We start from the raw sequence: 23,931 nt of genomic DNA, 5'->3' as shown, positions 1-23,931 counted from the left end.
ACGGAGAGATTAAGTAATTTTCTCAAGGTCCCTTAGCTAAGCAAATGAAAAATCTGGGATTCAAACCCATACAGTTCAGATCCAAATCACTCTTTAAATATTTTTTTAAGTTTTATTATTTAAGTAATTTTTTTTTAAAGATTTTATTTATTTATTCGACAGAGATAGAGACAGCCAGCGAGAGAGGGAACACAAGCAGGGGGAGTGGGAGAGGAAGAAGCAGGCTCATAGCAAAGGAGCCTGATGTGGGGCCGGATCCCATAACGCCGGGATCACGCCCTGAGCCGAAGGCAGACGCCCAACCGCTGTGCCACCCAGGCACCCCTATTTAAGTAATCTTTACACCCAATGTGGGGCCCAAACTCACGACCCTGAGATCAAGTGTCGAATAGCTTCCAACTGAGCCAGCCAGGTGCCCCTAGTTCGAAATCATTCTTAACCACTCTATTATTTAAGTAATCTTTACACCCAATGTGGGGCCCAAACTCACGACCCTGAGATCAAGTGTCGAATAGCTTCCAACTGAGCCAGCCAGGTGCCCCTAGTTCGAAATCATTCTTAACCACTCTATATTAATGCTCTCAGTCATAATTCAATTCAATACCTGAGAAATGTGTTTAATAGAGGCACTTGATAAATACTTGTTGAATGAATGAATGAATGAATATTAAGGCAATGATTCTCAGCTAAAGGTACATTCTCCCAAAACCCCAAAGAAATTGCTCTCCTCTCCCAAGACTCAGGTATTCTCTCCCATTATACCATCATATTGCCACCTTATTAAAGTAAAAACTACAGTAAGTCACTTTAATGACTGAACTAACTAGTATTTCCCATCTCTTAGGTTTTTAGGAGTCAAAATGGTTACATATGAAACTGTATGAAACAAGCAGTCTGATTCTTTTAAGGGTGTGAACAGCTATTTTTTTACTTACTGGCTTAAAATATATTTTTTTAAAGATTTATTTATTTATTTATTTGAGAGGGAGAGAGATCGAGCACAAGTGGGAAGAGCAGAGGGAGGGAGAGAATCTCAAGCAGACTCCCCACTAAGCATGGAGCCGAGGAAGGGCTCAATCCCTGGACCGTGAGATCATGACCTGAGCTGAAACCAAGAGTCGGACCCTTATTGGACTGTGCCACCCAGGTGCCCCAGGGGAGTTGTAATATTTAGGCAAAAGCAGCTATATGTCCCCCAGATATCAGATATGTTGTACTGCCTGTCTTTAACTACACCATTTACTTATCTATTTATCCAAAACATTCTTTTTTTCTAAGATTTTTTAAAAGTTTTATTTATTTAAGAAATCCTACACCCAACATGGGGCCTGAACTCTGGACCCCAAGATTAAGAGTCACACGTTCTACTCATTGAGCCAGCCAGGCGCCCCTTTTTATTTAAAACATTGTTTTCATATATATCTCTGTTTATAAACCAACACTAAGAGAGGAATAAATGTTAAGTGAATGAAAATGCTGGTTCTTGCCATCTCTGTTGCTAACCATTTCTGTTGTTTATTAAAACACGTTCATTTTCCCTGCCGCACTTCATTTTTCTGTTTTCTTTCTCATTAGTCTCTTGTCTCTCCTGACTTTACTCCTCTGACATTTGTAGCAAAAAGTATGCCTATCATATATACATAGACTTCTATAAAAGTGAAGTAATCATAGCACATTGAGAGACATCTTCAAATCTTAAGAGGCTCTTTGTCATTTGGTTTACATTATTAGTTATTCAAGTATTACTTTACTGAAGAAAAAAAAAGCCTTGCTGGTTGAGGAGTTTTGTCTTTGGGGAAGGGGAGTAGGTATAGGGGTTGTACTAGGCTCAAACTGTTCCAAAAGCTAGATGGGATATTGAAACCAGTGTTCATAAATGACTGAATGCTAAGCCACACATCCATCCTTAGGATTCGTAAAAACAGAATAGGCTAAAAATTTTACAGACTAAAAGTTAATAAAAAAGCACAATTCATAAACCTGTGTTAGATCAAAATATTAAATCTAACAAAAAAAAATCTTGGGAACACTTCTGATTTATTTGCACCACCACATTCTTAATGTTTATGAATGGCTGCCAAGACTTTGAAATACATTTTTAAATAAAAACCTCACCCTTCTGGATCAGCTTAATCTTTTGATAGAAAGAATTAACTATAAATATACCATAAACTGTATGTATACGAGATGGTCTCTAAAGCTCTAAAAATTCTACAACTCTCAATGGAATCAGAAATGCTCCAAGAATCTCGGAAATAACCTAGAGCAATAGTTCTTGAGATGCTGGACTAGCTGGCTCATTGCAAACTTATTAAAAACAATAAGAATAAAAACAAAACCAAAAAGCCGATTACCAGGCCCATCCAGGTAGGTCTGGCATATTAATTTTGGTGGGAAATGAGGTTCTATTGAGACTAATAAAAATTACTGGCTCTCTTCCCAGAAAAATGCACATTTTTACTCACAATTTTACATATGACATAATTCCCTAAAGACCAGCCACAGACTCCAGGTTAAATTGTAAACTCCAGGTTAAAAAGTAAAAAAGAATTCAGACACAGAATGTTATAAATGTTTTCCAAAGGGTGGTTAAATGCAAGAAGGAATAGATTTATTCCATATTCCAGAAGAAGACAGAACTGGGAAAAAGTCATAGAATTTGCAACTGAATATAAGGCAAGTCTTTGTAACAATTAGAGTCAACAAATAATCTGACAGCTTTCTCCACAACAAAATGGGCAGTCCATTAATCTAAGAGGTCAAAATAAGTAGACCTCTTTAAAATAGAGATGAGGGGCGCCTGGGTGGCACAGCGGTTGAGCGTCTGCCTTCGGCTCAGGGCGTGATCCTGGCGTTATGGGATCGAGCCCCATCAGGCTCCTCCGCTATGAGCCTGCTTCTTCCTCTCCCACTCCCCCTGCTTGTGTTCCCTCTCTCGCTGGCTGTCTCTATCTCTGTCGAATAAATAAATAAAATCTTAAAAAAATAACATAAAATAAAATAAAATAAAATAGAGATGAAGGGGCGCCTGGCTGGCTCAGTTGATAGAGCGCAACTCTTAATCTTGGGGTCTTGAGTTCAAGCTCCACATCGTACATAGAGTTTACTTTTTAAAAAACCCCAAAACATTAAAATAGAGGTTTTTTAAAAAGATTAGAGCTATTGTGGGAAGCATTCCCACATTGGATAGAAGATAGTGTAACTTCTAAGGTCTTTTTCAATTTTAATTTTTTATGGTTCTAAAAAGTTTTAGAAGGGGGGAAAAAGGAAAAAAATTAAAAGTTGATTTAAAAAAATTTTTTTTTTTTTACTGCTTATAAGACATTTTCTGTGTTTAAGACTAAAAAAAACCAAACAACTGCCTGCACTGGTACTCTGTGTATCTGTGTCAATGCACCTGCCTCAAAATGTAAACCATAGCCACAGGGTCTGTTTTTCCTAATTTAATATCACCTTTTTTTATCTCCAGCAAAACTTTGTTTTAAAAAAAATGAGCTGAGGGGTGCCTGGGTGGCTCAGTCGTTAAGCATCTGCATTTGGCTCAGGGCGTGATCCCAGGGTCCTGGGATCGAGCCCCGCATCAGGCTCCTCTGCTGGGGGCCTGCTTCTTCCTCTCCCACTCCCCCTGCTTGTGTTTCCTCTCTTGCTGGCTGTCTCTCGCTCTGTCAAATAAATAAAATCTTAAAAAAAGAAAGAGCTGAAACCAATATTGAAATGTATGTCAACTAGAATGTAAATTAAATAATTAATTAAAAAATAAAAATAATGGTATGACATATATCCTAGAACCCTAGAAAATAATCAGTTTCTTTACTAACAACTAAATATTTGAACCCTAATATACTAAAATAAAAATGTATAGTAATAACCCACTTAGGAGTCAGAGTACATGACTTGGTCTTTCCTGTTTCTGGATTTCCTGCTCTCTAATGAGTACCCAGAGAATGATCTCTCTCCCTCAAAAACATCCTTGAGAAAGAGAGAGAAAGACTATATATCTGTTGAGTGTAGATACGAGAGGCTAAATATGAAAAACAGATTTGTGTTTAATCAATACATTGTGACAATGCCTGATGAACTAAAATTTTGCAACCTACCTCCTTTAAGGACCACCAAAGATGGGTAGCTCTTTAGAAACACAGAACCCTCCCAATTTCTGCAAGTGCAACTGAGAAACCAAGCAGAAGGAAATTCACAAATTCTATAGTTAAATAATTCTATCCAGAAACACCCTTTATTACTTTGCTACTGATTCTGTTCCCTGATTAAAATTAGAAAAGTAATGAATTTTGAAGTGAAGACACGACTGTTCTTTATGAACTTACTTTTTCTCTCGGGTCACCATTTTCTGTTGGCAAATGCAGTGTGTTCAAACAAAATACCTAGACTTGACCAAAGGCAATAAAAGCTTGTGTTGGACCAATTCTAGCAAAAAGCAACAAAATAGTCACCAAATAACAAATTTTTAATGTCTGCTATCTAATTTAAAACTACTTTTAGGGGCGCCTGGGAGGCTCAGTCAGTTGGGTGTCCGACTTTTGATTTCAGCTCCAATCATGACCTCAGGGTTCTGAGATCAAGTTCTGTGTTGGGCTCCATGCTCAGCGTGGAGCCTGCTTAGGATTCTCCCTTTCCTTCTCCCTGGGCCCCTCCCTGCTCGCACACACTGTCTCTCTCTCTGTCGCTCTCTCTAATAAATAATTTTTTTAAACCTGTTTTTATAACTTCAACATTGAAAATCAAGCTATTTTGAAACACTGGGAACAATCCTATTGTGTAACAAGCAGAGAGCCAATAAGAAAAACTTAAATGCAAAAGTAAAAAATATCAGATATTAATACTGCAAAAGTAGACATGACTGCCAGTAAGATACATGCATGAAGCATTATATGGAAAAATAACAGCATTCCAAAAAATAAAACAAAATCCTATTCTTTACTCAGAAATAAAAATTTCAAAAGACACCATTTCACAAAAACATTTGCATTGTAGCATTTTTTCCATAAATGCACAGCAAAGTTTCATACTTAAAATCAAAACTGAGCATAAAAAATTAGCTTTAGAAAGTTATTTTTCTTGGGGCGCCTGGGTGGCGGAGTCATTAAGCATCTGCCTTTGGCTCAGGGCGTGATCCCAGCGTTCTGGGATCAAGCCCCATGTCAGGCTCCTCCGCTGGGAGCCTGCTTCTTCCTCTCCCACTCCCCCTGCTTCTGTTCCCTCTCTCACTGGCTGTCTCTGTCATGTCAAATAAATAAATAAAATCTTTTTAAAAAAAAAGTTATTTTTCTTGCCAAAGGGTTTTCTCAACGTTTAGTTTTGTATATGCATGTGTATTTAAAGCTAAATATGTTACCTCTTTCTAAAGTACCCCGTTTGGAATGCACATTAGAACTTCCATATTCCTGGGGCACCTGGGTGGCTTAGTCTTGGTTTTGGCTCAGGTCATGATTTCAGAGTCCTGGGATCAAGCCCCACATTGGGTTCTGCACTCAGTGGGGAGTCTGTTTGCGGTTCTCTCTCCTTCTCCCTCTGCCTCTCCCCCTGCTCTCTTTCTCGAAAATAAAATCTTAAAAAAAAAAAAAGACAGACATTCCATATTCGTGCATGAGGCTTGTATGTTTGTGTGTGTTTTAAGGAATTTGTCTTATGTGACACCAAGATGCTTGTGGTTGACATTTTTTTGATCAATTACACATCTGATTCAAATTAACTGAGTTGACAGTTTGTTGATGAAACCATATGGCAGGAGCTACTGTGGGTAAAAAGGGAAGTAAAGAAAAAGCTCCAAGCTTCAAGCTCCGTTCAACTCCAAAGAATATTTGTCTCATTTTTTTACTAGTCATCATACTTCTAATTTCACTATCTAGTTTTATAGACAACTCAGTGCCAGTATCTTAGATAAAGCTTGGAGTAAATTCACTGACAGTGTAGCCAGTATGAAGAGGAAGAGCATGAGATCAGGCTGAATTCTAAATGCAGCAGGAAGCCACTGAAGGATTTTGATCTGGAAGGAACATCCTAAAAAACCACAGTTGTGCTTTAGAAAGATTAATCTTCTATCTCTGTCAAATAAATAAATAAAATCTTTAAAAAAAAAAAGAAAGAAAGATTAATCTTGTTTCAGTATACAGAATAGAATAGGAGAAGACAACTAGAAATGACAAAAACATTATTAGTGATGTTCAGGTTAAGGCAGTAAAGGCCTGAATTACATTAGTAACACAAAGAACTGGGAAGGACAGGCAGCAGAGAACACAGCACAGGGTTACGAGCATGGACTTTATAACCACACTGCTTGTTTCAAATCCTGGCTCTGTCCCTTGCTAGCTAATGGCCTTAGACAAGACTTTCAACTCTGGGCCTTAGCTTCCTTCTCTGTGAAAGGGAACAATAACAGTACTTACTCCTCTCTGGGTTATGTTTATAAAAGTTCCTAGCTAATAATATTAGTATGGGGATAAAGACTCACAGACAAGCTGGATGGGAAAGTTGAGTAAAATAAAGGGATAAATGTGAGTTTTTAGTTCTGTAACTTGAAGAAAACTTTAAAAACAGACATTAAATGGACAAGTTGGCAATATTTATCACTAGGCATTGCGGCAGCGTTTTCAAAAAGACCAGGAACAATCTAAATATCTATTGCACGGATTATTGTACATCCTTATAACACAACACTTTCAGCCATGAAGAAGAATCAGATCAATCTAAATATGGTAATACAGAACTATCCCCAAGATATATTTTTAGTCAAAAAAAAAGGATAGGTGCAGAAGAATACTTTATGTTGTACTCTAATTGCTCAAAAATAAAGATAACATGTATCTATATGCATACATATGCAAACTCTATTTCTGGAAAGATACACTAGAAATACTAACAGATGATACCTCGGGGGAGAGTCTAGAGAAGTAGGGATCCAGGGCAGAAGGGAGACTTTTGTCTCCTTTGTATACTATTTGTTTTTACCAAATTTATGTAGTGTTATTTACTGTAAAAATTCATGAAAAAATATGAGGGGATAGGATGGGATGAGTTCAATAACAGGAAACTATATTTGCATATTTAGCTGAGCATTAACTTTTATATGTTCGAAAAGCTTGCCCAGTATAGATAACTAGTAATGATCTAATGATCTGAGGGTTCAAAACCACTCAAGACTTCTTTTAAAAAGGCCTTAAAAATAGTTGAGAGAAAAAAAATGAAGTGAACCTTAAAAAATATAGAAGCTATTAGAAATTAGGCTGCATTTCAAAATTCTAAATTTATATGTCAATTTGTGATATGAAACAGTATTTTTTCCCGTGTTATAAATAGTTAACAGGTCCCTAAGCCAGCCCACAAAAGCCTACTTTGCCAACAATGATAACTATAGTACTGTAATAATAGTATTACAGAGTCCACGATTTTAGAGCCTTGGACAAGGTGACCTCTCCTTCCTTCTTGAAACACTCTCTTCTCTTGGCTTCTGTGAAATCAAGCCGTCCCAGTTTTCCTCTTATTTTACTGACCTTCTCTCCTTGTTTCTCCTTTCCTTCTCACCTTCAAGTTGTAGTCTTTTGTCCTTATTTCTCTTTAATCCTCCTTGGTCATCTCATCCAGCCCAGAGGCTTTTAAATACCATCTGTATGCTAGTAATTCCAAAATGTCTATTCTGAGCCTCTACCTCTCCCTTGAGTTAGATTTATATATGAAGACCCGCCTACCCTATATCCTCCACTTATAGGTCCAATAGGCAACTCATTCTTGACATAGTCAAAACAGAACCCCCACAATCCTGCTCCTTCCAGTATATTCCATCTCATTTAATGACACCATCATCCATCCAGTTGCTCAAGACAAAACCGTATCAATCATCTTGAGTCTTCTCTTTCCTTCATACCTCACAGTAAACCCTGTTAATACTACCTTCAAAATACATCTCATATTCAATCACTTCTCCCTGCCTAGACCACTGTACCCTAGTTCAAGCTGCCATCATCCTGAGGAGACTACTACAAGTCTTCTAAATGGCTTTTATACTTCACTTTTTACCAATTCCCACACCATTCTTCACCCAGCAGCTACAGAGAGCTTTAAAAATTGTAAGTCACTGGTGCACTTGGGTGGCTCAGCTGGTTTAGTGTCCCACTCTTGATTTCAGCTCGGGTCATGATCTCAGGGTCATGAGATGAGCCCCATGTTGGGCTTCCAGACTTAGTGGGGAGTCTGCTTGAGATTCTTTCCCTCTGCCCCTCCCCCCACTTGTGTGCATGCATGCGCTCCCTCTCAAGTAAATAAATAAATCTTTAAAAAAATGTAAATCGCTGACTTATTTTGCTTAGCCTAATACTCTCCAGCTCCAACCCTGTTGTTGCAAATGCCAAGATTTCATTCTTTTTTATGGCTGAGTAATATTCCAGTGTCTGTGTGTACATGAGCGCACACACACACGCTCATTTCCTCTAAATGTTCTTCAGTTGATGGACACTGGGCTGTTAAGTCAGTCAGAAAAATGATTTCACTCATATGTGGAATTTAAGAAACAAAACAAATAAGCAAAGGGGGAAAAAAAGAGAAAGGCAAACCAAGAACAGACTCAACTATAGAGAACAAACGGATGGTTACCAGAGGAGAGGTGGGTGGGGGGATGGGTGAAATAGGGGTTGGGGATTAAGGAAGGCACTTGTGATGAGCACTGGGTGATGTATGGAATTGCTGAATCACCTGAAACTAATATACTGTATGTTAACTAACTGGAATTTAAATAAAAACATCTTAAAAATGTAAATAACATCATATTACTCTCCTGCTTAAAAGTGTCCAATAGATCCCCTTCACCTTTAGAATAAAGAAAGGTCACAAATTCAGTTTTAGACATGCTGAACATGAGGGGTATAAGGCATGCAGGCAGAGACATGAAGAAAGCAAGTATATGGCCCTCAAGAAAGATTTGGGTAGAAGTTACAAGTGGCCCTACTTACTGGCATATGGATAGAAATGAAAACCAAGGATTTGGAAGAGAATACTTGAAATTTAAGTGGAAATAAAGAAGGGTGGAGGTATAGGATCAAGACTTGAGAACTCACATTAAGGCCTGGTAGAAAAGGAAGAGCTGACAAAGAAGACTAAGTATGAGAGGCCAGACTCATAAAAAGAAAACCAGACCTAATACCTGGGAAGCTGAGGGAAAAGGATGTTTTAAAATGAAGAGACAGGTACCTGGGTGGCTCAGCCAGTTAAGCAGCTGACTCTTGGTTTCGGCTCAGGTTATGATCTCAGGATCATAGGATCGAGCCCCGTGTAGGGCTCCCTGCTCAGCAGGGAGTCTGCTTCTCTCCCTCTCTCTCTCCCTTTGCCCCTCCCCCTGCTCACATGCTTGCTCTCTCTCAAATAAATAAATAAATAAATAAATCTTAAAAAAATAAAATGAAGCGAGAATAAGAGGGAGACTGAAAAACATCCATTCGATTTGACAACACATATGTCATTTGTGACATTAGCAAAACCAACTTCAAAGATATGATGGGGAGATATGGTGATGAAGACAGCAACTCTAGTCAATGCTTTCACAAACTTGGCTGTAAAAGGAAAAGGAGAGATTAGAAGAGATAAAACTTAAAGCTCAAAATGCTATAAGAATGATATGATGGAAAGAAAAAGGTTGAAGACACAGGACAGAGAAGTGATAATAATGTAAATTTTCTGAATAGGCAGGAGGGGATAGAATAAAGGCACAGGTGGAAGAATGCTACAACTATTTTTGATAATATTCAACATAAAAGTGTACTTGGAAGAAAAGAATATTTAGAAAAGCCATACAAAAACTGTATGAGCTGGGGTGCCTGGGTGGCTCAGGCGGTTAAGCATCTGCCTTCAGGTCAGGTCATGATCCCAGGGTCCTGGGATCAAGCCCCGCATTGGGCTCCCTGCTCAGTGGAGAATCTGCTTCTCACTCTCCCCCTGCCTCTCCCACCCCCAACCTGTGCCCATGTGCACCCTCTCTCTCTCTAATAAATAAAATCTTTAAAAAAATTGTATGTGCTAAATTCCTTAGTAAAAAAAAAAAAGCATTTAGTCTATGTAATGTAAAATAACTCTCTTGCATGAAGAACCATAGACACTGATAATTACTCATTCAATAAACACTTACTAAAAGCCTACTAAAAGCTGGACAGTGCTCTAAGTCTCTGTAGAATATGAGAAAGAACAAGACATTATTTTTGTCTTTAAGGAACCCACACTTAGTAAGCAGTTAAGTTGAGAAACAACTGCAATTCAGCACACATAAGTCCTGTGATCCTTTGTATACATATACAAAGGAAGGTGGTGGCACAAAGAGGCATGAGCGCATAGGCTTTGAAGTCCAACAGACTAGTCTGAATCCGAACTCTGACATTTATTAGCTATACAACTTTGCACAAGCTATGCACTTTCTCACTAAGCCTCAGTTCCCCGTCAGAGAAGAGGATGCAGAAGTTACTTACCTCACAAGGTTATGAGAAGTAAGTTAATGGTTGTAAAACACCTTGAACAGGGCCAGATACACTGTAACTACTCCGTACAAGTAACCTATTTGTACTGAAAAATAGAATTTTTAAAAAGCTGTATAAAGTATACTTGAGTGGGTCTTAGAACACAATTAGGGGAATGGAACTCTAGGAAGAAGAAATGGTATGTACGGAATCATGACACAGTATAGGATTGCAGTAAATTACAAGTTTTTTCTTTTAAATCTCTCTCTCCACCCTATTCTAAGAATTTAAGTTACTAACCACAAATACTTCTATACAGCTGAAATATAAAATGAAAGAAACCCATGGTAAAGTTGGAGAGGTAAAAAGGGACAAACAGAAGAATTAAGGTAAAGAGGAGAAAACTGTGACCGGCTGGATAAGGAATGAGCAAACGGAAGGAATCTACTGTGATTCTCAGGTTTCCAACTTGAATCACTAAACTGATGATTAGCCATGAAACTAGTCAGGATAAGGAGCAAAAAGGAAGAACAGGTTTGACAGGAAAGATGATGAAATTATTTTTGGACATGCTGAATTTAAGATACTCTTCAGTAACTTGGGTGGTAATGTCTAGTAGCCACTGGCAAATAGACCAGGAAAATAGGTCTGGGTTGGAGACAGATTTAGGCATTGTTGGGAGATTAATAACATCACCCAGGGAAAATATAAGAGTAGGAAGAGAAAACAAATAAAGAAGCATATCTTCTCAGATACTAATATTAAGGGGCAAATAAAGGAAAACTAATGAGAAGTTCAAGAGCTAAAAAGATAACTAAGAGCTCTTCAGGAACAGAGACTTTGTCTAATTATTATGTATTCCTAGGCTCCAGTACAGGAGGGAGTCAAAATAAAAATCTAGAGAAGTTGGGTAGGATGAAAACTAAGAGATATCTAATGGATTTAGCAATTAGGAAGTTATTACCTTAACAAGTGCACTTGAGTGGAATGAAGGAGGCAGAAGTTAGACTGCAACAGATTGAAAAGGAAAAAAAAGACATTAAATAAGAGTCTATTCTTTCTGAAAGCTTGGCTGTGAATGAGAGAAATAAAACAGGATACATCAGCTAGAAGAAAACTAGAAGGTTATTAATATAATAATTTTAGGAGAAACAGATTCTTCCTGATAAAATAAGAGAAAATATAAATGAGTGTTTATGAGTAAAACATTTAAATATACAGCAGTTTTAACAGAATCCCAAGTTGCTGCTAGTCCTACGTAATTACTTACATAGTATTAAATAAAACATAATTCACTGATAAAGAACTAAAAGGAAAGCAAAATATCAAAATGTTGATATAGTGGTCTTTAAGTAGAATTAGTTCAAGAATTAGTTTCAAGTTCTCACTCAATATTTTCCAAATTTTAATAATGAGTTTGTATTCCTTGTATGGTGGTCGTGGTAGGAAGCAGAAGACAATAAACTGTACCAAAATTAATGGTATTTCAAAGGCAGAAAAGATTTAAGAGATTCTAACTCAAAGAAGATAGACCACAGAAGAGATGAAATATAAGCAGACTGGAAGCAGGAAAGAAACGGAAGGAAAAAATAAAACCAACACAGAAATGAAATCTTAATTGCACATGGCATAAAGGAGTACAAACACTGCTGAAAACATAGTAAAGGACATGGACAACAGTACTGAGAAAGGCAAGCAAGATATAAATGAACTCTGAAAACCATAAAACATTGTCAAAAGAATTAAAGAAGATCATCTCCAAAGGCAAGGAAAACAAGAGTAAAAATGAACTACTGGGACTTCATCAAGATAAAAGGCTTCTGCACAGCAAAGGAAACAGTCAACAAAACCAAAAGACAACCAACAGAATGGGAGAAGATGTTTGCAAATGACATTTCAGATGAAGGGCTAGTATCTAAAATCTATAAAGAACTTATCAAACTTAACATCCAAAGAACAAATAATCCAATCAAGAAATGGGCAGAAGTCATGAACAGACATTTCTGCAAAGAAGACATCTCATCTAAATGGCCAAAAGACACATGAAAAAGTGCTCAACATTACTTGGCAACAGGGAAATACAAATCAAAACCACAATAAGATACCACCTCACACCAGTCAGAATGGAAAAAATTAACAAGTCAGTAAACGACAGATGTTGGCTAGGATGCAGAGAAAGGGGAACCCTCCTACACAGTTGGTGGGAATGCAAGCTGGTGCAGCCACTGTGGAAAACAGTATGGAGGTTCCTCAGAAAGTTCAAAATAGAGCTACCCTACGACTCAGCAGTTGCACTACTGGGTATTTACCCCAAAGATACGAATGCAGTGATCTGAAGGGGCACCTGCACCCCAATGTTTATAGTAGCAATGTCCACAATAGCCAAACTACGGAAAGAGTGCAGATGTCCATCGACAGATAAATTGATAAAGAAGATGTGGTGTGTATATACAATGGAATATTATGCAGCCATCAAAAAATGAAATCTTGCCATTTGCAATGACGTGGATGGAACCAGAGGGTATTATGCTAAGTGAAATAATTCAATCAGAGAAAGACAATTATCATATGATCTCATTGATATGTGGAATTTAAGAAACAAGGCAGAGGATCATAGAGGAAAAGAAAAAAAAATGAAACAAGATGAAATCAGAGACGGAGACAAACCATAGAAGACTCAATCTTAGGTTGCTGGAGGGGAAGGAGGGGTGAGGAGAAGGGTAACTGGGTGATGGACATTGGGGAGGGTATGTGTTGTGATGAGCACTGGGTGTTATATAAGACGGATGAATCACAGACCTGTACCCCTGAAGCAAATAATACATTATATGTTAATTAATTGAATTTAAATTTTAAAAACTTTTTTTTTTTTAAAGATTTTTTATTTATTTATTCAACAGAGATAGAGACAGCCAGCGAGAGAAGGAACACAAGCAGGGGGAGAGGGAGAGGAAGAAGCAGGCTCATAGCAGAGGAGCCTGATGTGGGGCTCGATCCCACAACGCCGGAATCACGCCCTGAGCCGAAGGCAGACGCTTAACCGCTGTGCCACCCAGGCGCCCCTAAAAACTTTTTTAAAAATTTACATGAAAAATTAAAGAAGATCTAAATAAATGAAAAACATCCCATGTTCAGGGATTGTTAAGACTTAAGATGGTAATACTTCCCAAAATGGTGTACAGATTCAACACAAATCCCTATGAGAATCTCTTGAGTTCATACAAATTGACAGATTCTCAAATTTATATGGAATTGCAAGGGACCTAAAATAGCCAAACAATCCCGGAAAAGAATAAAGTAGGAGGACTCACACTTTCTGATTTCAAAACTTGCTACAAAGTAACAGTACGGAAGGCAGTGTGGTACTGGCACACAGATAGACATACAGATCAAGAGAATAGACCGGAGAGTCCAGAAGTGAACCTGAATATTTATGGTCAACTGATTTTTGACAAGAATGCCAAGACTATTCCACGGAGAAAGAACAGTCTTTCCAACCAATGGACCTGGGAAAATAGGGCAGCCAGCTGAGATAACCCTTATCCCACACCAAACATAAAAACTTACTTAAAAAGAATCAAAGACATAAACGTAAAAGTGAAACTATAAAACTCTTAGGAAAAAAAAACCACAGGGGTAAGTTTTTATGACCTTGGATTTGGCAAAAATTTTAGATATGATAAACTGGACTTCAAAATTTAAAACTTTTGTGCTTCAAACGACACAATTAAGAAAGTGAAAAGACAGCACAGAACATGAAAAATACTTGCAAATCATGTATCTTATAAGGAACTTGTATCTAGGATATGTAAAGAGCTCTTAAATTCATTAGTAAAAAGACAACTCAATTAAAAATGGGGGAGGGGCACCTGGCTAGCTCAATCAGTACAGCATGCAATTTTTGATCTCGGGTCCATGAGTTTGCGCCCCACACTGGGTGGAGAGTTTACTTTAAAAAAATATATATATATAAATAAATAAATAAATAAATAAATAAATAAATAAATAAATAAATAAAAAATGGGGCTAAGTAGCTAAAAGACATTTCTCCGAAGAAGACCTACAATTCGTCAACAAGCACATGAAAACATGCTCAACGTCAATTACATCTCAAAGAAGTTGGAAGAGAAACAAAGAAAGCAAGCAAGCAAGCAAGAAAACACTTGACATCATGAGTCATCAGGGAAATGCAAATCAAAAACCAGAATGAGATGCCACCTCATACACACTAGGATGGTTAGAATTAAAAAGTCAGATAGATAGGGGCTCCTCTGCTGGGAGCCTGCTTCTTCCTCTCCCACTCCCCCTGTTTGTGTTCCCTCTCTCGCTGGCTGTCTATCTCTGTCAAATAAATAAATAAAGTCTTTAAAAAAAAAAGTCAGATAGATAATAACAAGTGTTGAAGAGAACATGATGAAATTGGAACCCTCACACTGGTGGTAGGAATGTAAAATTCCAGCCACTTTGGAAAAGTTTGACAGTTCCTCAAACGAATATACATAGGGCACAGAGTTATCATATGACCTAACAATTTCACTCCTAGGTATATACCCAAAAGAAACGGAAACCTATGTTCCCATAGAAATCTCTATGCAATTTATAGCAGCATTATTCTTAAAAGCCAAAAAGTAGAAACAGTCTAAATGTTCATCAATGGATAAATGCATAAACAAAATGTGGTTTATCCATACAATGCAATATTATTTAGCCATAAAAAGGAATGAAGTATTGCTATCTGCCACTTTAACATGGGTGAACTTTGAAAACATTACGCAAAGTAAAAAAAAAGGGCAGTCTCAAAAGACCATATTCTACATAATTCCATTCATATGAGAAAGGCCATAATAGGGAAATCTACAGAGGCAAAAGGTAAAATAGTGGTTACTTAGGGATGAGATGGGGGTGGGGTGGGGAATGGAAGCAAGAGGATAAGGGAATAATAGCTAAAAGATATGGGGTTTCTTTCTGAGGTGATAAAAATGATCTAAAATTGACTGTGGTAATAACTGTACATATCTGATTATAGTAAAAACCACTGGTTTTTAAATGGTGAATTTAAATGGTGAATTGTATGGCACTTGAATTATATCTCAAACTATCAAAAACATAAACGGAAATGTTGAGAAAAAGTTTAAAAGGGTTAACTACTCTTGTACTAAAGAAAATTAAAAAATGGAATTGCAAGATATTAAGAAAATAAATGCAACAGGAAGTCTGCAACCTACAAAATACAACTAAAGCAGTATTCAGAAGAAATTTTTTTTTAAAGATTTTATTTATTTATTTGACAGAGACAGCCAGCGAGAGAGGGAACACAGGCAGCGGGAGTGGGAGAGGAAGAAGCAGACTCCTAGCAGAGAAGCCTGATGTGGGGCTCGATCCCAGAACGCTAGGATCACGCCCTGAGCCGAAGGCAGCCGCTTAATGACTGTGCCACCCAGGCGCCCCCAGAAGAAATTTTTTTTAAATAATTATTTTAAAAGATTTTTATTTATTTATTTATTTTTATTTATTTATTTATTTGAGAGAGAGCGAGAGAGCACAAACGGGGAACTCTGGGATCATGACCTGAGCCAAAGGCAGACGCTTAATCAACTGAGCCACCCAGGTGCCCCCAGGAGAAATCTTATTTTAAACACTTAGAAAGAATGAAAAGAACATTAAGCATTCAACATGAGAAGATAGAAAAACAACCACAAAAATGAACTTAAGAAAAGCTAAACGGGCGCCTGGGTGGCACAGCGGTTAAGCGTCTGTCTTCGGCTCAGGGCGTGATCCTGGCGTTGTGGGATTGAGCCCTGCATCAGGCTCCTCTGCTGTGAGCCTGCTTCTTCCTCTCCCACTCCCCCTGCTTGTGTTCCCTCTCTCGCTGACTATCTCTATCTCTGTCGAATAAATAAAAATAAAATCTTAAAAAAAAAAAAAGAATTCTATAAGAAAAGCTAAACAAAGGATTTAAAACAACGAAAGAAAAAGTAATAAATAAGAAAACGGTAGAACTAATTTAAAAAAATCCAAGAGCTGGTTCTAAAATCCAAGAATCAAGAAAAAAACCCAGGAAATGTTTTTAATCATGAAAGAGTATCTTGCTCAACTGCACACAAAATAATTTTGAAAACTTGGATGAAATGGATTATTTTCTAAAATGATATGTTATCAAAGCTTCCCCCCAAAGAGATACATTGTAAGCAGTCAAATTATCATAAAAGTAGACATAACTGTCAAAGAGATCCTCTTTCCCCAAAACACTCAAGGTCCAAAGATTTCACAGGCAATTTAACCAAACCTTTAACTTCAACGCCATTTAGCCAGAGACAGAAAGAAAACAAACAAAAACAAAGAAAATTTTGAAGTAATTTTTATGAAAGTGGCATAAGCCAACAAAGATAAAACACAGAAAACTGTAATGCAATTTAGCTTATGAGGAGTGATACAAAATTTCTAAATAAAGTTTAGCAAATAGAACTCAGCAGCACATTTAAAATAATAATACACGGTGACAAAGCGAGCTGATTCAGGAATGCAAGGATGGTGTAGTAATAGTAAATCTATTAGTACAATTCATCACAATAGTAGATCAAAGGATTAAAATTACATAATTTCCAAAGAAGCTGAAAAGGCTTTTGACAAAATTTACTCCCACATTTTTTTAAAGATTTCTTTATCTCAGAGATAGCATAGGCAGGAGGGGGAGAGGGAGAGAGAGAATCTCAAGCAGACTTCCTGCTAAGAGTGGAGCAGGATACAGGACTCAATCTAATGACCCTGAGATTAGGACCTCAACCTAAACCAAGAGTCCGACGCTCAAACTGCACCACCCAGGCATCCCAAAATTTACTTCCATATTAAGAAATCTTAATAAAATGGCAATAGTGGACTACTTTAACATGATAAAATATGTACACTTCAATCTAAAGTCAGGTCTAATCTGAACAGGAAAGCACAAAAAACATCCCACTGAAGTCAGGAATAAGAGAAAGATCCACTACTGTCTTACTGTTTAATATTTTTGGAAAGTACTAGCCAAAATAATTTGACAGAAGAAAGAAGTAAGTATAAAAATTGGAAAAGAGATAAAATTATCTTTATTTTGTAATAATGTAATCATTAAACTGCAAAGTCCTAGAAAAACAACTGGGAAACTATCATAGATAGTATTAGAATTCTAAAGGTGGCTAGGCACAACAAGATAAATGATACAATAAAAGTAGAAACTCCATTTACAATAGCAACAAAAAAGATAAAATACCAAGGGCTAAACATAACAAAAAATGTGAAAGGTCTTTATGAAAAAGCATTAAAAAGTTATTGAGAGATGTGAAAGAAGACCTGAACAACAAATGAATATATTCCCTGCTCTTGAACAGAAGTTTGAACCTCAAAAAGACATCAAATATCTCTAAATCAATCTGTAAATATAATGTTCTACCAATAAGAATATTAACAGAATGGGGGAGAGGAGCTAAACAAGCAAGAATATCCAGGAAAACTCTGGGAACTACAGTAAGATAGGACTATACTCAAAGAATGAGGTCATTAAGGTATAAATAGGTGAACTTATCAATGGAACAGAATAAAAGTCCCAGTAAGAACCCCAAATTATATGTAAGAACTTAGTACACCTATAGACAGTATTTCAATACTGTGATAAACTTGGTAGCCACCTGGAAAAATGTTGGATTCCTACCTTAATAGTTTACATAATTTATATTTTGTATAGATAAGTGCATTTAACTTAAAGTTACAAAAGTACCAAGAAAAAGCTTAAGAAATTTCATTTTAATCGGAAATAATAGTTAAACAGGGGAGGACTTTCTTTTGATGCAAAAAGTAAAATCCATAAAAAAACCGATAATTACAACTACAAAAAAATTTTAATTTCTGCTGAAAAAATACACCAGAAACAAAGTCAAAAGCCAAATGACAAACTGTGAAAATATCTGCAACACATATCAAAGACAACTAATTTCCTTAAAACACAGAGTTCCTATAAAAAATATTCAATATCCCAACAGAATAATGAACAAAAAATATAACCAGGTGAATAAAAAAAATATAAGCAAATGTTATAAATAAAGTTAACAAATACAATTCTTATATCCATTGAAAAGATGAGTAAAAATATCTGTTAAATTGGCAATTTAAAAAAAGTTTGATAACCCACTCTATTACCAGGGGTATAGGAGGCCAGCACTCCAACACCAACAGTGAAACATAAACTGGTACAACCTCTATGAAAGCAATTTGACAATATCTATCAAAATTTAAATAGTATACAGCCTTTGACCCAGCAATTGCACTTCTAGGAATTTATCCTAGACAGACTCACTCATATGCAAAAATGTATAGAGGGATATTCATCGTATCATCATTTACATTAGGAAGACCATAAATATTTTAAATGCCCATCCAAACAAAGAAAGGCTACTGTTTCTTTATACATGCAGGCGCGCGCGCGCACACACACACACACACACACACACACACACTAAATTTATCATTTATCATTGGTTGCTTCTTAGGAAAAGAAGCCAGTTAGCTGGGGTCAAAGGTAGAAAGAAAACTTGCCTTTTATCATATGCTCTTTTGTACTATTCGGGTTTCATGTCATGAGCATATACCACATTTCACATTTTTATATTAAGATTTCCATGCTATTTTTGCCCACCTTTACCAGTTGTTATATTTTTCCTTCTCTGTCAGTTTTTCAGATTTCATTAGCAGCAATGTTAACTGTTATCCCAAGTAATACATTGTATTTAATCGAACTCACACAGTGAAATTACAGTAGTAACTTGGGTTCTATTATCCCCATGATCACCTTGTCCCTGAGCTCTATTTCTGCATACTTACTCTATAAAAATGTTCCCTGTTCTTTACTGAGTGTGTAGAGATTATGAGTTATAAATCCAGGACCAAAATTTATTGGTCTATGGGGCAAATACATAATCACTGTAGCATTTTAGGAGACAGCAAAAAGACAAGAAGCTGCTCAAACAAGGTTTCACAAAATACCATTTGGGCTCTCACCATGAATGCAGAGTCTAATCTATTTTTATGTATAAGAATTTGATTTTATCCATTTGTCCAGAGTCAATGGGGCTGTAGAGGATTGAAAACCCACTAATCAATCAAATTCACAAGAAACTAATTGTTTATATACAGAATTTGAGTATATGTATATATGTGTATATGTACACATGTATATATGCTAGTGTGTGTGTGTATATATCAACAGTGTCAAATCCTGCATATCAAGGAATCACACATAAATGATAAGTATGTCCAAAGAAAACCACAAGGCACTATGAGTGTGTACAGACAGAAGAGAATAAATCAGAGAAGGTCAAAGCAGGCTTTCCTGAAAACACAGTGTGATTGAGCTAAGTTCCAATGGAAGAGAAGCTAAAAGGGAAAATAAAAAAAGGAACAGAATGAGGAGTAAGAGAGTTCTTGTATGATGGATAGCATGTGAAATGGCCCTGTGGCAGAAGGGAGCATGATATGTCTAAGGAAGCAGAAAACTATCAAAGTGCAAACCATGTGATATAGAAATAACTCGAGAATTAGACAATGCAGTGCCTTTAGGCAGTGTTTAAGATTTTTGCCTTACCCTAAAAGCAACGAAGAGCTAGTAAAGGGTTGTAAGCAGAGACCAGAACAGATTTGTGCTTTCAAAAGATGAGTGTCCTGTATGCACTGGAGGGCAAGAGTGAAGCAGGAAGACTCAGAAAGCTACTGCAGGGGAAAAAAAAAAAAAAGCAAGCAAGCTACTGACGAGAGACCTAAGTGAGGGATGATGGCAGCATGGACTGGAGTTATAGTAGAAAAATAAACAGAACTGGGCAATTAATTACACCTGAAATGCAAGGGAGAAGAAAATCTAAGGAAGATACCCAAGTTTCAGGTTTGCCTAACTGCGTGGAAAAAGATGCTATCACTGAAGGAGAGAGAGAACACTCCAGGAAGACCAGGTTGTTACGTTTTGTTTCACCAGGGACCGGATAACGGGTGTGCAAAAAGTAAGAAAGTGTTCTGGACGCTTGGTATCTGGAAGTCTTGGTAGAGAAAGATGAAAAAAGGAAAATGGGATTAGAGTTCCATAGAGATAGAAAGTTAGTTACAAAAACTTGAAAAAGAAAAAAAAGTTTAACCTCCAGGGTCAGCCATAAAATGGGCCTAGACATTTCTATCCCTCACCAGCACCTAAAATCTTTTTAAACACCTCAGTATACAACCTTTCAATCTGGGTGTGGTGCGGCGGGGGGGAGACTTAAAATGTCATGCTGGGGAAAATAATAAATTGGTGTAAAAGAATTTCAAATGTATTGAGATATCACATGTTCCCGATTCTGATAGTGAATAAATGACAGAGGCCACCTACTTGGGAAGGAAGAATGAAGCGCCAGTGAAGGGGAAAAGAAAGCAGAAAGAAAAGGCTGATCGCCCCATTACATGAATTTTCACAGCTTAAACACGTTTATCTTTACCTCTGGACAAATGGCTGTTCTTGGCCTTGTGTGCTAAGGAAATGCAGAAATAGCTCCACACCTAAGCCCCTTATCAGAAATCATGGCTTCCACTGCCATCAGGTGGTGGCAATGAGGAAGTGCACCAAGCAGGTTCTTGGAGCCTGGGAATGCCTGTATCCAGCCAATGGTATAATTAATCTGAGATCAAAGACCTAAATATAAGTAGTAGTAGAGGGCAAACTGGTAATACTCTTTGGTAAAAGATTTATCTTCAAATCTGCCAATACACAAAAATATAAGTTTTCACTATTAATCTGGGATAAGAAAAAGGATTTCTCCTTTTTTTCTTTTTTTAAAGATCACGTATTTAGCAATTTCAGAATACCCAGTTTGAGACTATCACCTCAAACCCAACTCCTGGTATATTACATATTTGACTATTTAAAACTGCCTCAATGTTAATTTTAATGGCACAAAGAAATGGTTAATGTGCATTTTTAACACACATCAATAACCTCATTACAAACAAGTGACTGTCTCATTCAACGTGCAAAGTTCCCTTTGTTATCTTCAAATTAACCAAATAATTTTTGACTACTTGGAAGTACAGGCATGGTTGTAAAAGGAATTCAAAAACCATCATGTTCTCAAAACTCATCGGTTAAACAAATACATCACTGATAAAATCAACTTCAACATTATTCACAAACAATATGGTGAATGATTAACACATCATTCCTGATAGTTCTCTTCAAGGTAGAAAAAAGCTTGCCCAATATAATATTTGACATTCTGTGCAGTATTTACTTCCCTTTCTTCCCCCCACTACACTTCACTTACAAATGTATCTTTTTAAAAATCGTCTGCACACACGCATCGATTTGATTTGCCTTTGTTTTTTAAGGCATCTGAACTCAAGGATAGGAAACTGTAGGCCAAAATGTAAAAAAATCACATTGGGTCCATTTTTTCAATTCTCAATCAGCTGTTTTTATATAGTAGAGGCAGCATAATTTTGTCATTAAGTATATTCTTGATCTTCGTTTTCTCCCCTTAAAATCCAGATCACGCTCGCCACTCTGCTCTGGACATTCCAAAATATTAATAATTTAACTAGTTTTTCCTAATTCTCTTGGTTCTGTCTCCAACGCACATCCCAACACCCCCTCTCGTCCCCCCTACCCCACCCCGCGCCTTTCCTCCTCCTTTCTTGTCTCAGAATGCCTAACTCTTACACACTCGAGGTGGTTTTTACAAAATCACTCTTTGGAACGCTCTTCCCTCCTCTCTCCTCAATCTAGCACCCTTTTAAAAATAATTTCTCACAGCTAGGCGCCAATGTCTTTCTTTTACAAGATCAAACTGCGGAAGAGGACGAGACTGGGAACAGAATAGGCGAAACATTTGGGAATGTCAATGAAACAGCGGCCTCCTTCGAAAAGAAAACACAACTTCCTGCACAAACCTTCAACAAAGCAAAAATACTTCTTCTCGCTGTGTTCCTGCTCCCTCCCTGACCTCAAAGACACCTTTCCTTTTCTCTATGCCCCAGTCCCTCAGCTATGCGTGGGGCCTGCCTTTCCTCCTCCCAAGGAAAAGAAAACCAGGGAGAAAAGAAAAGGTAGCAGTCGCCCTCCCACCGCGCCCGCAACCTGTCAGGACCCTGTCCCACGACTCACCTGGCAGGTGCGGCCGCCCGGAGAGTTGCACGAAGCGGTTGAGCTGGCCAGTCCCCCGACCCCCGCTGCCCCCACTGCCCCCGCCGGCCCCGCTACCTCCGCCACCGCCACCACTGCCTGCGGCGACTCCTCCCCGCCGGCGGTTCCTGTCCCAGCCCTGGGCGGCCGACATGACCCGCTAACGATTGCCGCAGCCGGGTCCCGGCAGCCCCTGGCCCGGCGGCACTAGCGGAGCCTCCTTCCTGGGCTCCCCAAGAGACCCGGGAGACAGGGGAAGGGGGAGCGCCCTGTTCTCACTAGTGACCAATGACTGGCTTACTTGGTGACAGGCAGCCAATGGCCAGTCGCCTTCTTGGCAGGTGGAGGGAGGCGGGGAGAGACGTGGTAACCATAGCTATGGCTAAAAAAAAAAAAAAAAGTGGGGGGAGAGAAAGGCAGAAGCAGCCACTCAACACACGCATCAACCGCGCTAAGCAAGCCCGCGTCGCGGCGACTCCTGCGGGATCAGGAGGGCCAATCGAAGGCCGAGTGAGAGAGGCCACTCCTGCGGAAAGAGTCCCGGCGACAGCCGGTCTTCCAGGCACGGTTAGGGTTCAGGAACTCTTTCCATAAACACCGAAATCAGAAATAGGATATGTACATCATACACATATTTGGGGGCAATACAGTGTTCCGCCGTCTTTGCAGACTGAGATCCCTTTCCCTGACCGTTGACATACACAAAGGGTCTGTTGGAGGAGGAAAAAACCAGAGGCAGAGTCGAAGCTTAAATGTTAAGAGTGAGGTATTCCTGGGTTTCATTTACCTTGTCTTTGAGTTGACTGGCTGAGCTCTTCCCTGATTAAATACAAGCCACCTCCTAATCAAACAATTTTAAACCTGGTTAATAAACATGAAAAAATGTTCAAGCTCACCAGTAATCATAGAAATACAAATGAAGACCCCCAATGAGAAACCATTTCTGGCTTATTATGTTAGTAAAGATTTTAAAAATAACTCCTAGCAGTGAGAAGAGTGCCAAGAAAAAGGTACTTTCAAAAAGGACTGATGGCTATGTGAAAATGTTTTTGTTCAATCAAACCCTTTTTAATCGTAGAAAATTAGAATCACCTTAAAGATAGAAACACAGAAACAGGTACGGAAGAGCAAGACTGAGGAAAAATGCAGATGTACAGATCGAAATTCCTATTGTCCCAAAATTAAACAGAAAACTTGGCTTTGAATTTACTGGGCGCAGGGCTAAGCAGGAAAATACAGAGAGTTTACTGATGTTTATCAATGATGAGGGAAACGCGTATGTACTCTTCAAGGAAAACAAAACTTCAAGGT

At 38.0% G+C, this 23,931-nt stretch overlaps 1 protein-coding gene across 3 annotated transcripts in view; it reads right to left on the bottom strand.

Annotated features, from left to right (window-relative positions):
- KLHDC10 (kelch domain containing 10) overlaps nucleotides 1-23,931 on the bottom strand; it is a 76,882-nt gene that overhangs the window by 38,054 nt on the left and 14,897 nt on the right. The window contains exon 1 of one of the 3 annotated variants that reach the window (XM_034672062.1): nucleotides 22,603-22,891. The exons of 1 other annotated variant lie outside the window; for it this stretch is intronic. In XM_034672062.1, coding sequence (XP_034527953.1) covers nucleotides 22,603-22,774 — 172 coding nt within the window. In that variant the 5' untranslated portion in view covers nucleotides 22,775-22,891. Of the gene's footprint in view, nucleotides 1-22,602; nucleotides 22,892-23,931 lie in introns of those variants that run through there. One more of the 3 variants, XM_034672065.1, reaches the window with a different exon arrangement.

The sequence above is a fragment of the Ailuropoda melanoleuca genome, chromosome 1 (genome assembly GCF_002007445.2).
Source record: "Ailuropoda melanoleuca isolate Jingjing chromosome 1, ASM200744v2, whole genome shotgun sequence".
NCBI classification, from domain to species: domain Eukaryota; kingdom Metazoa; phylum Chordata; class Mammalia; order Carnivora; family Ursidae; genus Ailuropoda; species Ailuropoda melanoleuca.
Note: the sequence above shows the minus strand (reverse complement) of the source record. Positions and strands in the feature narration are given on the sequence as shown.